This window comes from Plecotus auritus, assembly GCF_963455305.1.
Source record: "Plecotus auritus genome assembly, chromosome: 6".
In the NCBI taxonomy this organism is placed as follows: domain Eukaryota; kingdom Metazoa; phylum Chordata; class Mammalia; order Chiroptera; family Vespertilionidae; genus Plecotus; species Plecotus auritus.
The window spans coordinates 139,886,419-139,901,114 of NC_137773.1; the positions used below are offsets into that span (position 1 = coordinate 139,886,419).

The 14,696-nt window shown below is 45.3% G+C and overlaps 1 protein-coding gene across 8 annotated transcripts in view; it reads right to left on the reverse strand.

Moving 5' to 3' along the window:
* SRGAP3 (SLIT-ROBO Rho GTPase activating protein 3) overlaps positions 1-14,696 on the reverse strand; it is a 255,586-nt gene that overhangs the window by 96,889 nt on the left and 144,001 nt on the right. For all 8 annotated transcript variants that reach the window (XR_013960989.1, XM_080676227.1, XM_080676226.1 and 5 more), the window contains exon 3: positions 9,485-9,647. Coding sequence is in view for 7 of the 8 variants with exons in the window: in XM_080676227.1 (XP_080532353.1) it covers positions 9,485-9,647 (163 nt within the window). In the remaining variant the exon portion in view is untranslated. The remainder of the gene's footprint in view (positions 1-9,484; positions 9,648-14,696) is intronic.

The following is a 14,696-nucleotide window of genomic DNA, read 5'->3' on the forward strand; positions in this document are numbered from 1 at the left end:
AGACAGATGTCTAACAATATGAACTATTAACTTATATTTAAAATTATATAAAAATATCATAGTGATTCTTGCTTTTTTCCACCCGACATTGTGTTTTCAAGTTTTACCCACCTTGATACATGTAGATCTAGTTCCGCCATCTTAACTATTGTATAACATTCCACTATATGAGTAGCTTACCTAGCCAACATTTAGGTGATTTCTCTTTGTTTCTGTACTGCAAACACTACTGCAGCAAATATCCTTGTACAAGGCTCTGCGTGTGTGTGGATATCCTAGAACAGTGGTCGGCAAACTCATCAGTCAACAGAACCAAATATCAACAGTACAATGATTGAAATTTCTTTTGAGAGCCAAAAACCGACTTCTGCGCATGGGCCATGAAGTTTCAATCACACCGTACATGCGTGCCCGCACGTGGTATTTTGTGGAAGAGCCACCCTCAAGGGGCCAAAGAGCCACATGTGGCTCGCGAGCCGCAGTTTGCTGACCACTGTCCTAGAATATCTTTAGGTTACACTTAGCAGTGGAATTGCTGGGTTACAGGGTATGCCCCTCTTCCTGCACTTCACTGTTACTAGATACTGCCCAACTATTCTCCAGGGGCTGGAAAAATTTACAGGTTTTTCAGGAGGACAGGAGAGCCCCTGCTGCTCCTCATTGCCAGCGCTTAGGACTGCTTTACCAATCCTTTGGCACTCAAACTGTGTCTCGGTTTATTTCACTCTCTCCTGATTACCAGTAATTATGAGCATCTATTCTTATATTTTTAACCATTTAAAAATAATTTTCTGTGACTTACCCATTTATATCTCTTACCTATGTTCCTATTGGGTTGTTTGCCCTTCTCTTATTAATTTGTAGGAACTGATTTTATATTCTTGGTATTAACCTTTTATGAATTTTGTACAAACCCAAATACCTTCTTGTCTCATCTGTAGTTTCCCTTATTAGCTGTTGTTGTAGGAAGATTGTTATATAATGGAATTTATTAATATTTTCCATATGGGTTATGCTTTTTTATTTTTCTAAGCAGAAATAAAACTATCTTTTTATGTTTATTTTCCTACCTCAAGGTTTTAAATATCATCTCCCATTTTATCTTCCAAATGTTTTAAAGTTTTGCTTTTTACCTTTAGCACGTTAATCCATCTAGACTATATTTTTGTGAACTAAGGTGGAGGTCTTGTTTTCTCCATATAAAAATGTGTGTGTGTGTGTGTGTGTGTGTGTATAAAATCACTTTCTAAAACAACAAGACAAGGATGACCAACCAACGTAATTGGCCCCATTCACTAAATACTCTATCCTTTCCCGGATTTGCAGCGCACCTTTGCCATGTGCTGTGCTCCCACGTGGAGAGGGCCGTTTCTGGGCTTGGAGCTGTCCTGTAGGTCAGTTAACCTGGCACTGCTCCAGCACAACCTGCTTTACTGACTATCACGTTAGGGAAATCTTGGTACTCTGACAAGGCAAATGCTTCAACAGAAACGTGCAGATCTTTTAAAAAAAATTATTATGGTGTAATAAAGTTAGAAATTAAAGGCAAGTGAAAGCTTTAACAAATGTTTGAAACTAAAATAAACCTAATTCTGAATAATTCATGAGGCAAAGAAGAAACTGTAATGCAAATTATGAAATATTTATATCTAAATGACAGTGAAAGCATTACTTATCAAATCTTTTAGGATGTAGCTAATTTGTAGCATTAATGGCATTAATTTTCAGTCATTCTTATTTTCTAATGTATGCATTTTTAAATTACATTTTCTAATTGAATGTGGCGGGGACACAGGAACATTATTCATTTTTGTATATTGATCTTGTAACCAGCCATCTTGCTGAGCTCTTGTCAGCAGCAAGTATGATATTTGCTGTTGGCTTTTGGTAAATATCGTTTGTCAGACTAAGGAAGTGCCTATTTATTCGTAATTTGCTAAGAGTTTGTATCTTAAATGGTGAAATGTTAGAAGCATGCCTTTTAAAAGCCAAGAATACCACTTCTCTCCCGTTTCCCTTCACACTGTACCAGATAGAGGTCCTAACCAATATAATAAGACAAGATAAAAAAAAAAATAAGAGATTATGAAAGGATAAGACCACCATCATTTAGAACTAATCTGTGAGTACTTTCCTGAGCACATTTTCTTACTTCTGACTCTTTTTTTAACCTGTGTGCCATGAATAAAATATTCCTTTATTCCATCTTCAATCTTAACTCTCACTATGTTCTTTCTCAAAGTCTCAATAATCATCCCAAGAACAGCTAATATTTATGAACTGTTTGCTGTGTACCAGGTAGGGATTTTATATTGTCATTTTTTAAATCTTACAACTCCACTAGGGAGGTTATCGTTAGCACTATTTTGAAAATGAGGAAACTCAGAGGATTAAGGGTCTAGGCTGAGCTCGCAAGGCCTGAGAGTGGAAGAACAGAAATTGAGCCAGAGAGTCTGTCTGTAACCCTAACAGACTACAATACTGGCAGACCTGCTCATGATACAGGCCCCAGACTTTTGTTCCCACGGGCCTTTCCTTTGGTCTGGAATCCCATTTCTCCCTTTTCTCAAATCCCTGAATATCTGTTGTGGACACAGTGAAGCACCACCCAGATCCCCTCTAGGACTGGAGGACTTATTCCCCCAGGTGTGAGGAATGCTGCCAGCAGACACTTCTGGCTGTCAGCCTTACTTGGAACTTTCTCAGCTAAAGAGGCACATGCCCAAGGCCATACCCCTTTCTGGGAACAATTTGAGGGCATAAAGGTCCGCTCAATCTTCTTACCACAACCCAGGACAACTCGGAAGGGCACCCCAGCTTCAGAGCTCCCCAAGGAATCAGTTGAGGCCTTTGTTGCGACTGCACCAAGGCCCAACTTCTCCACTGGCTGACTCCTGCTTCTCTCCCTTTCCTTCTATAGGTGGGAACCCCAGTGGTACTTGCTAATATACCTCTGCATTGTAATCACTGTCCCAGAATCTGCTTTCTGGGGAACCTGCTGAGATAGAGACTAATCCTTCAAGGATCACTTCAAATGCTGCTTCCCCAACATAAAACCTTCCCCAAACTCCCTCATACCACCCCACCAGCCCAGATAGGAAGTCCTCTAAACCAGCTCCCCTCTCCTCTCTGCTTTCTTTGAATCACTGCTACACATCTGTCTATACTCTGAGCTCCTTGAGGGAGGACATCATTTCTCTGTCTTCCTTTAGCATGTGCCTTTACCACTGGGTGCTGGACTCAGACAAATCTAGATTCCAATCTGAGCTCCACCTATATCAGCGTCAGCATTCTCATCTGTAAAATTAAGTGATGACAGCATCGCTCTCTAAGAATTAAATGTCTAAAGCATGCTTAGCCCAGAGCCTGGCACACAGTAAGCACTCACTAATTGTTTATCTATAATTACTGTTTACCCACTGTCATGATAGTACTAATATATGTCTATTGAATGAGTTGGGAATGCCTGATAGTGACCAGCTCAGCAGGCTGTACTAGCAGAGTGAGCATTCAGGACTTCATATCCCTGGGAGAGTTGGTAGAGACTGTAGAGACTGGCTGAAGGTCCCTCATACCTTGGCAGTTTGCCCACTTTGTTCTCTCTCTCTCTCTCTCTCTCTCTCTCTCTCTCTCTCTCTCTCTCTCTCTCTCTCCCCCTCATAGCTGGACCCTCCAGCATGCAAACCCTCACTCTCTCCTTCAACGCAATAATAAAAAATAAATTTGGCTTTGAATCCAAGGCCATTGGTGCTTTTGATCTTGGTTACAAAGCAAAGCAATTATTGCACACAAAAGCCCTGATTTATTTATGAAATGCGACAGACATCTTCAAGGCAGGAACGAAAAAGCTCACTGAAGACCAAGCCCTTATTGCCACACAGTGAATGGCTGCTTTCAAACACAAGCCCCCCACAAGCCCCCTCTTCTCTGCTAAGAGTCTTTCCTCATTAGTGCTTCCTCCAGAACACCACAGCTTCCAACAATCAAATTCATCTCACTGCCCAGCAAGTAATTAAATTCTGCAGGCATCAGAGCATAGAATAATGGGTGGCTATTGTTAAGGAAGCTGAGGTTGGAAATGAAATGGGCTTCAGCGCCCATTCTCAGAAATGGTTGGGGCGGGAAGGAGAGCAATCAGGATGCAGATGGACCTCCCACTGGTGCACCTCAGCGGGTAGTGGGTTCAGTACCAGACCTGGAGTCAAAACCTGTGCTTGGGCCAGATTCTGCGCTTACCAGAGTGGGGTGGGGAGCCTTAGTTTCCTTACCTGGAAAACAAGGAGGTTGGACTAGGTAAGTCATTCTCCCAGTGTGGTTCCCAGACCAGCAGCATCAACATGGCCTGGAAACTTGTTAGAAATGTAGATTCTCAGGCTTCTCTCAGACCTACTGAATCCGAAACTGTGGAGGTGGGGCCCAGCAATCCATGTTTAACAAGCCCTCCAGGTGATTCGAAAGAACTTACGAATCAACCACTGGTAGATAATGTTTAAAGATAAGGCCACAAATCTAAGTAACAAAATAAACTGATGAACGGAGTGGATCCAGAAACTCAAAGCATGGAACAGAGTGCAGAATCTCAGAGGGAAGGCAGGGGAGGGTGGGTGGGTGGTACCAAAGACCTTGTATGCATATATGCATAACCCATGGACATAGACAATAGGGTGCTAAAGACCTGAGGTGGGGGGAGTGGGGGTTGGAGGGGGGCTGGAGGGGGTCAATGGGAGAAAAAAGAGGACATATGTTATACTTTCAACAATAAGGAATTATTTTACAAAATAAATTAAAAAATAAAGTGATTATTGATATGTTAAAAAAAAATAAAATAAAAGATAAGGCCACAAACTCAAACAATAAAGGGCCAGGGATGCAAAATAAAGGAGCCAAGTAGGTGTCATACACTGGACAACAGCAGGGACCATGGGGCAATGGAGAGAGTGTGCCCTGGATATAAGGGTCAGCAGCTACTCAGTTCTAGCCAAGTACTGCCAAGTATGAACCCTCATGGATCTGGTGTTGGCAGAGCTTCTGATCTTTTTAAGAGAAACACAAAATCCCGATTTTTATGTGAAATCCTGCAATTTTAAAATGTTGATTTAATTATAATATAGTGAGGGCCAAACAGACTGCATCCCCCAGCCACAGGGGCTGGTCATACCCTTGAGGACCAAATTCAGCTGTGGACCACCATTTTGCAGCTCCCATTCTGAGTTGCCTTGGACTGCCCACTGTGCTCTTTGTCTTTCTCCTAATACTGAACTCTCAACTTCCCTTCCTTACTTGGCAGACTCCTACCCATCCTTCAACACCCAACTCAAGAGCCACCTTAATTATAACTCATTCCCAATTCTCTGCTCCACTTTCCACCTCTCCACTAAGAAGGCAGAGAAGAATCAAAAATAGGGGCAAAGAACTGACACATAAAAGAAGGAAACACCAAGAAGGACGACATGGAGAAGTTAAAGAACAAGCTTTTTCCACAAAGGAAGAATTAGAACTGCTTGGAAAAGTTACCCCATTGATGCTTGAAAAATCACTTAAATAAGGACACAGATCCCATTTGACCTTAATCAAATATAATAACGTTTTAAAAGGGCAAATATATATATAAAAAAAACACTAAGTGCAGAATTCACAGGCTAGCTTAAAAACCAGTTGGACAAAAATGCCTGGGAATTTGAGCTAAGAGGTTCAGTGAGTCAACCATGTGATGAGACTGTCATGAAAAAGGCAAAACGCCTTCACAGATTTCATTATTAGAAATGAAGAGTCAACGTAGCCCTGCTCTAATCTCAGCTGGCAAGGTGGCCAGACCTCCCTAGAGTGTTCTGAATGGTCCTAAATATTAACTTCTGTGGGTCAGAGAAGACCCAGAGAATGACTGAGGGAGAGTATCCCAGGTGGAGAGGAAACACAAGCCAAATCACAGAGGCACAAGTGAAGGAGCCTGGGATGTTTACCCAGAGCTGTGAAAGACCTGGGTGGGTGATCATGATTTCTGTGTCTGAGAAATTCACAGGTTTCCATGTGGATCTGACCTATGTGGCCCTCAAGGGTATGACCAGGCCCTGTGAGTGGGAAACACTATAAGATTTCATCTCAACATTGGGGAGAATTTTGTATTGCCCCCAAATGGAATGAGCCGTCCTGCGAAGTAATAAATGCCCTTTATTGAGGGTGATCTAACAGAGGGAGGATGATCACTCTTATAGAGGATGATAGAGAACTGGAACCGAAGGCCTAGTAGACATTGAATGATTTATTGCACCTCAGTTTTTCCTGGAGAACCACCCCTCACCCATTCTCTGTCCCATGCCTCAGGTAAAGCTGAGTGTACATTTGGCTTCAGGGGTAGGTGTGTTTCTCAGGCCTGGTCAGTCCACATGTATCCCCCAGCCACAGGTCAGTGGCAGGCATGTTCATGTGACCCACACTGAGCCCATCAGAGCCCATAAGACCCAATTCTGGGGGAAAAGGAGCTCTCACTTCCTTTTTGAAGCCTGAAGCTGCAAGGGGCCATCTCGTCATCACATGGAGAGAGACTGACTACAAAAAAGCCCTTCACTGTCCCCCCTAAAAAGGGGGTGGGGGAATTGGAGCACAGTTGCTAGAGAAACTGAATTCCTTTGTGCCCTCGAAGCTCCCCATGCCTGAACCAGGCTTGGCTCTAGAGAGTTGGTAAATCCCCCTTTTCCCTCAAGCAGGTTGAGCTGGGTTTCTGTTGTTGCAACCATAAGAGTCCTGATCCCTACAATGACCTCCAAGATCTCGTCCACTTCCATTCTGCTATGGTGGATCCATACCTCACACTTAAAGCAAGGGTCACCTACATACATAAGTCCATTTGACCAGACAAATCCTAGAATGGCTTCTGGAATTTGAAGTGTTTCCTCTAGTCATAAGAATAGAGTCCACTACAAGAGGGAAAATGGAGAATCAAGAAAAGGCAGTTATTAAGTTAAACAGCATCTTGCCGTCAGCAAGAAGCTGTCAGTCAAGGCAGCTCTCCCAGGCCTGAGACCAGGAAGGACTCCTGGCTTACATCTACTCTTCAAAACAGGCTCCTGATAGAGACACTGTCACCATCTCCACTTCCCAGATGAGAAAACTGATGCCCAGGGAGACTTGCCCAGAGTCACAAGTCAGTGAGAGGCATTTCTGAGAGACTGCAAAGCCCAGCCATGCTGCCTCCTGCCAGTGATGACAACAGGCCCAAAGTTACTAAATCTGGGTTCTCCTTGCAGCTTCTCAAGCTTTACCTCCTCATCTACAAAAATGGGTGAGTGACGAGCCCATGCCCCAGTCTGACCAGAGACCAGCCCTGCAGTCATTTTGAGGCCTGCAGGAACTATTATTACGTAAGGAGTGCCGTCTTGGTGCTGAGATTATCTATAACTGATGTGACACAAAGAGGCCGTGCTGTGCTGGCTCAGCCAGCGAGGCCCTGTCCCCATCTCTCTCCCGGCCCACGGGGGCTGGGTTGCTTCCTTTGTTCCACAGGCACAGGCCTGGTAACAAGGCAGCCAGGAGCTCAGCTGTAGACATTTTTTCATTATTTTCCACCCTGTTAACCTCCATCACAAGTGAGGCTGCTGTCAGCCTAAATGAGAACTGAAAAGATTTATCTCACTTGTCCCCTCAGCTCAGCTCCGGGGGCGGGCCTTCATTTCCTAAAGGCCCTGATGATCTTTTCTCTTTGAGTCACTCCCACCCAGGAAAAAAGATGTGACAGTGGCAGCAGGCAGAGGCTTGTGATGGGACCAAGTGACCTGAATCACTTCAGTGTGGCTTTGCAAAGTGCTGTGTGAATTTTTTTTTATTGTACTGTATTTACCATTCTAATTATGTTTGCTTATGTAAATATTAAAGTTAGACGATGTTTCATTAACAGAGCCCCGGGAGGACACTAGAGCACACTGTGTGAAGGAGGGGAACTAGCCTGTGATGACAGTTTTGCTACAGAAGTCATCCTCAGAGTGGACAATCCCAATACAGACCATGGAGAGGTTATTATATTTCAAACCAGCTTGTCCTCTTCCTTGTGCTCCTAGCAATCCCAGGTCACCCAATCCCTAAAATTGGCACCTGGCAAGAACAGATGAGCTAGATTTTTTTAGTAGGAAGAGTCTCTCACATTCCTATAACGACAGCCAGCTTTCCTGAGCACTTAGCCGCCAGGTGCTGTTTTCCATGCTTTACGTGGGATTAAAACCCTTCTTAATCCTCCCACTTGCCCAGTGGTTATTTCTATCCCTACCTCACAAGTGAGGAAACTGAGGCACAAAGAGTATAAGGAACAAACCCCAGACTAAGGATGGAAAGCTAATGATGGGAGCAGGATTATGACCCCGGGAATTTCAAGAATTGTGGACCCAAAGACCTACAGCCTGAACCACTTCTCAACACCTTCCCCCTTCACATGCATTGTTTCCTTTAACCCTCACACTGCCACTGGGAAGTAGTGGATCTCCACCCCATTTGCAAGACAGAGAGGATGAGGCTCATGAAGACTAAATGACTTGCCTACTTCACAAATGAGAAAACTGAAGTTCACAGAAGTGAGTTTAGTGCCACAGTCATTTACGCAGCAGCTGGTGCTTGCTTGGCACTGTGCAAGGGGCTTGGGATACAGAGGCCTGGGGCATAAACTGTGACTGCTCTTCCACTCGGCTTCTGGGCCATAAACATGGGTGAATCCTTTCTGAAAGCAGCTGAACAGTCTGTTAAAAGACTTAAAAATTGGCACCTGGCAAGAACAGATGAGTAAACTTTGGACCCCAAAATCCCCGTTGTAGAAACTGATCCTAGGAAATAGCAGTGAATGTGACAAAGGTGTATATACAAGATTGCTCACAGAAGCATTGTTTAGAAAAGCAAAAGAATGGAATAACCCAAGTGTTCAACAATAAGACACTGATTGGTGAAATAAATTAGGGTACGTTATATAATGAAATATTATTAATCATTCAAAATATTATAGAAATATATTTATTGACATGGGAAAATTCTGTAATAAAGTGTTATATAATTTTTAGGTGACATAAGCAGATAGCAAAATCATATATGCAAGCTGACCTCATTGGGGGAAATGCATATGTATACTGGAAAGTTTGTAAATATGAGTACTCATAGAAATACCTATGACCCCAAAGTGACTACTGCTGATAGCATTGCAGGTGATTTTAATTTTTGTTCGTACTCATGTTCATTTTTCCATATTTCCTACAATGAACGTGTATTACTTACTTTATCATGAAAAGGTTTTTATTTCAGATGGTTGCTGAAGTGGCTGAGTCACCATTCATATCCAGGATTCAAACTCAGGATCTGGGATGCCAAGTCCAGCCCTCGGCCCCTTACACCCTCAACACAACTGCCTTCCTGGTCTCATGTCCCCAAACCACATCCCACCCTGGATAGTACAGAGTTGCCATGGCCAGCCTGGGGGAGAAACCCAGGCAGGTCAGGTGGCCTGCTTGCCCACCTTTTTGAAGAGTCTGATGACATCCTCACTGATCTGTGAGAGGCGGACGATGACGTTGTTCATGAAGATGTCATTGAGGGTGGCATGGTCTCGGCTCTCCCGCCTGGTCTGATGCAGGACCAGATACCAGCAGTTCACGGGTGAGAGGAGGTACTGGTCCTTCCTGTGGAAACCAAGACAGCTCAGATTGGCTTCATTGGAACTGTCATCCAGATAGTGTTCTGCAGTGTCATTCGCCATGGCTCTCTGACCCTCATGGGGCCCTTCAAGCTCGGTTTTATTCTAACATTCACAGGTGGGGAAACGGATACTATGAAAGCTGAAGTGATCCTCCCAAGGTCACAGAGCAGTGCTGGGGCCAAAACTCAGGTCTTTGTCTCTGAGCCCTACCCCATCTACTCTCCCGTTGCATATGGCATTTGCTACATGCATCTCTCCCTTCTGGGAAGAAGCTACCCTTTCATATTTCAAGGAATATGAAACCAGTTGTGTTTGAAATATTTGTCTGAGTCCTAGAACTATGCAGTGGAAAGAACAAAATCTGAACACTTCCCTTTTCCTTCTTCTGTATTTGGGAGGAGGGGTTAAGGAAAGCTGCTTTGAGTAAAGTACATATAAGACAAGAAAATCTTTGTCCTGTAATGATGGACATATTCTTAGCATCTTCTGGCTGGGCATTATGCTAAAACAGGGTTTCTCAGAGTGTGGTCCTCAGACCACCAACAGCAAAAGCACCTGGGGTCTTGTTAGAAATGTAGATTCCCAAGCCCCACTCTAGACCTGCTGAATCAGAAACTCTGAGGATAGGCCCAGCAATGTGAGTTTTAACAAACCCTCCAGGGAATGCTAATTCATACTAAAGTCTGAGAACCACAGATTTATATGCCACTGTTTCCCAGAGCTTGGAAATGGGATACTTCCAAAAAACGAAATGGGGGAATATTTCTCTCAAAGACCCCTCTGTTAGCCTTAGTAAAGGGTATATCTATATCTATATCTATATCTATATCTATATCTATATCTATATCTATATGGAATATATATAATTTCTTCACACACACAAAAAAAGGGAACTGCAATTAGAAGTCAAAATCAAACCCATAGTCCCATGTTACCATCTTGCCCTCTGACTCTGCCCCTTCCCTTACTCTGCTCTCCAGGGTGGGAAGGAGATGTTGGAAAGGCAGGATGTGGGGGGAGAGTCCCATCCTCCACCTGAGGGTGGTCAGCTCAGGGTCCCCCAGGCCTGCCTTGCTCCAAACATGCCCTAAGGGTGGGGTACCAATGAGGGTTGGCCATGGTTATGCTCTCAGCCTCCCTCTATCGGTGTTTTTGAGGAGAGGAAGTCTGCTGACTCTTACTATGACCACACCATCCTCTCAAAGCCAAATGCAAGTGCTGGAGGGTGCAACCTGAGGGCCTCTGGGCTCCCACAGCACCCTGCACCCTCACCCCGACCAAACCCTGGGCTTAGGAAGGGTAGGTGGAGCCCCTGCCACTCGACATAGAGGCATTTTCTTTGTTACAAAGTGGGCTAAAAATCTGTGAAGTCACAGAAATCTGGGAGCTGGGGATTGGGTTTAGAGGACAGATATATTAGAAGCTGTCTAAGAAAAAGGGAGGAGACATGCTGCTCAGGAGAAACAAACAGATTTCTCCTTTGCTTATAGCCTACAGCAGTGGTGGCCAAACTGCGGCTCGCGAGCCACATGCGGCTCTTTGGCCCCTAGAGTGTGGCTCTTCCACAAAATACCACGTGCAGGCACGCATTTACAGTGCGATTGAAACTTCGTGGCCCATGCGCAGAAGTCGGTTTTCGGCTCTCAAAAGAAATTTCAATCGTTGTACTGTTGATATTTGGCTCTGTTGACTAATGAGTTTGCCGACCACTGGCCTAGAGAAAAAGCCAGAACACTAAAATTCAACTATCCAACCCAAATCCCTCAGCATTTACTTCCTGTCAGGCCTCAGGTGGGCTTGGGAGGGATGTGACACAGACCTGCCTTGGAGAGTCTCCTTGTCAAGTGGTGGAAGCACAAGAAAAAGGTTACAATGGAAGGTGACAGAGTGTCCGTTCTGCGTGAGAAGTTGGAGAAGGTGCCGCCCTCCTGTGCTCTCCTGGCTTTCAGAGCTCTTTTCCACCTGAGGCCTTCACTCCGCTGCTCCCTCCATCTGGAATAGCCCCTGCTCTTGTCATGACTGGCTCCTTCTCTTCCTCTAGGTCTCAGTTTAAATGATACCTCTTCAGAGAGCACGCCTGTGACCACACTCCAAGACACAGGTTCTCAAAGTGTGATCCCAGGACCAGCAGCACCAGTTGGGAATTTATTGGAATGCAGGGCCATTCCAGACCATTTAATAAGAAACCCTGGGATAGGCCCAGAATAGTGTTTTAACCAGCCCTCTAGGTGATTCTGATGCACACTCATGAGAAGTCTACCTTAAGGAGTTTCCATCCCCTGCTCACCTGTAAATTATTTCAGAGCAAAGATTGTTTCTGTTTTAGTGACCCCACCCAGCAATGTGCCTGACACAGAGGAGATACTGTGGAAGAGAGACCCATAAAAAAAAAAGGTCACATTCATGCTGGGTCTTCAAGAATAGGTAAGAGTTTTCCAAATAGAGAGGCAGAGAAAGCTGGAATTATAGACAGAGGAAACCATGGATACAAAGAAAAGTAACTCAGTAGAGTAAGAATTCCAAATGTAGTAGGAGAGGATTGGCTGGGGAGACAGGGTGAATTCCAGGAAGGATGATGGGTGGGTGGGTGGGTGGGTGGATGGATGGATGGATGGATGGATGGATGGATGGATGGATAAATAGGTGGGTGGGTTGATGGGTGAGTGGATTGATGGGTGGGTAGGTATATGGGTGGGTGGATGGGTGAATAAATGAGTAAATGGTAGATGGGTGGATGGGTGTGGGCATAGGCATGGGGCTGGAAACAAGAGGACCAGTCAGAAGGTGAACTTAGTCCAAGGGAATAGAGATAATAAGGGCCTGGGAGGTGGCCAGAGAAGGCTGAACTTCAGAGACTCCTCAATAGGAGAGCAGATGATCTTGGATTCATCCTTGGAAGAGAGTAGGGGGTATGAGGGAGGGGTAGATGGTGATCTTGAGGTTCAGATCTCAGGTAATTGGGTGGATGCTGATGACATGAACCAAGATAAGAACTGCAAGGGAAGAAATAGGTTTGGGCAGAAACCTATTTACAGATCCCATTTTTCACTGCTTCCTAGGTGGCAATGGAAATGGAAAGATTAAAGGAGAGATGAGATAATTAAGCTGTTACCTAAATTACTTTGGGGGCTTATCTCATCCTGGGATTTGAGAACTGAATAGCATCAGGGAATTAAATGTGCACAATTTATGTAAGTCACAGCCAGAAGGTGAGTTTTGGAGGTAGAGGGAGGAAAAAGATCTTTAAAGGGTGCAGAAGTTCTAGGATGGCTCAGGGGCCATTAATTAGGCCACCTGATCATGGATATTGTATGAGAGAAAGAGCAGAAAAGACAGTACTTTCCTTATGAGAAGCTGTGGGCAGGAGCAATGCAGCCTTAGATGGAATTACCATGGGAGGCAGAATGAGTGGGGGCAATGAGGAAAAAGCTACCCGAAAGCAACCAAGGACTTGTCCAAGTGAGCAGCGGCTGGGAATTTGAAGACCCTGGTTCATTCAAGCTTTCAGGCATGCACTGTCTGTCTGTGTACATGTGCTAGGCACCACTGGATGCTGTGGATGCAGCAGACACCAGAGCAGGCAAGACCCTGATCACACAAGCCTTCCACTCGAGTGAGGGGAACACACAAGGAAACAAGCTGATAATACAATCTCATTCATGTAGTGATGAGAAGGAGGCTGTGGAGCAAAGGAGGTGGTGGTGAGGTAGGCATGGATGGCTTCCTGGAGGAAGCAGATTCTAGACTGAGAACTAAAGGCTGGAATGGTTTTATAGGGCAGAGCTTTCAGGGTGAAGAAATGTGATGAACAAAGGCCCCGATGGAGGCTAGAGAGAGCATGTTGGTGAGTTGAACATAGCTGAGGGGGGCTTCAGCATGGTGTTCTGGGGTAGGGGTGGGGACGGGAGTGATAAACAAGGTTGGAGAATTAGGCAGAGGGCACGTAGCCAAGGGCCTTTAAGTCCCATTAGAGAGTTTGGGCTTTGTTCTGAGGTTGGTGAGGAGCCATTGGATGGTTTGGAGCAGGGGAGTGAAAGAGTGAAATGGAATTTTCACTCTCATTCTGGCTACCATGAAAAGGATGGGCTCGCAGGAGCCAAGAGAGAAGGTGAGGGGTCCGTGAAATTCTTAGGTGGTAAACTGACTGGACTTGGAGACTGAATGGGGTTAGGGTTGCAGTTGGGAGGGAGACCACTCCCAAGTTTTCCAGGCTCAGCCCTGGGGAGAGAAGAAGTGGCATTTACTGAGAAGAGGAGAAGCAGGTCAGCAGAGGGATCAGGAGGGAAGACGATGAGTTTTATTTGAACATGACGAGTCTATAGGGCTTATGCAACATCCAGATGGATATGCCTGGGCTAGAAAGACAGACATGGAAGCCAACATGGAGCTCACAGTCTAGTGGGGGAGGTGATAACCCTCAGAGACCTCAGCAAATGTGTGTGAAGTTAAGCTGCAGAAAGCACTAGAGAGGAGAGCATGGTGCCATGAGAGCCCATGACACGTGGGGCCTGACCTGACTTCAGGGGTCGTGTCCCTGAGGAAGGGGTCTTTCGGCTGGGCTCTGAAGAAAGAGTTCGAGGGAGCAGGGGAAGAGGTTCAGGAGCATGGGCTCAGGGGGAGTGAGATCCAGGCAGAGGGAACAGAATGGGCAAAGGCTCACTGAGGGGCAGGAAACTCAGTGAATTCAAGGAACCAAATAAAGGCCAGTGTGGCTGGAGCTTAGAAAGCAAGGCACAGAAGGGAGCAGGTGAGGGGCTTGCATCTACAGGACCAGCACATTGATCACCACCCTGCTGTCTTATGGATTGTTTGGGAAGCACAGAAAGAAGCACCCAGGCCACAGATGGCAGAGCCAGACACTGGCCTTTGGGGACCTTCAGTTTTCTCCTTCCCTTTTCAGGAGGTTACTTGTTCTTTTGGAAAGTGAGACCCCCTGGACCTGAGAGCCCTTTTTTCCTGCTGTAGCCCCACTTTTGGAGGACGTCAAAATGAACCTGGACCTGCACTCTCTCTTCTGAGGCACATCTTGAGC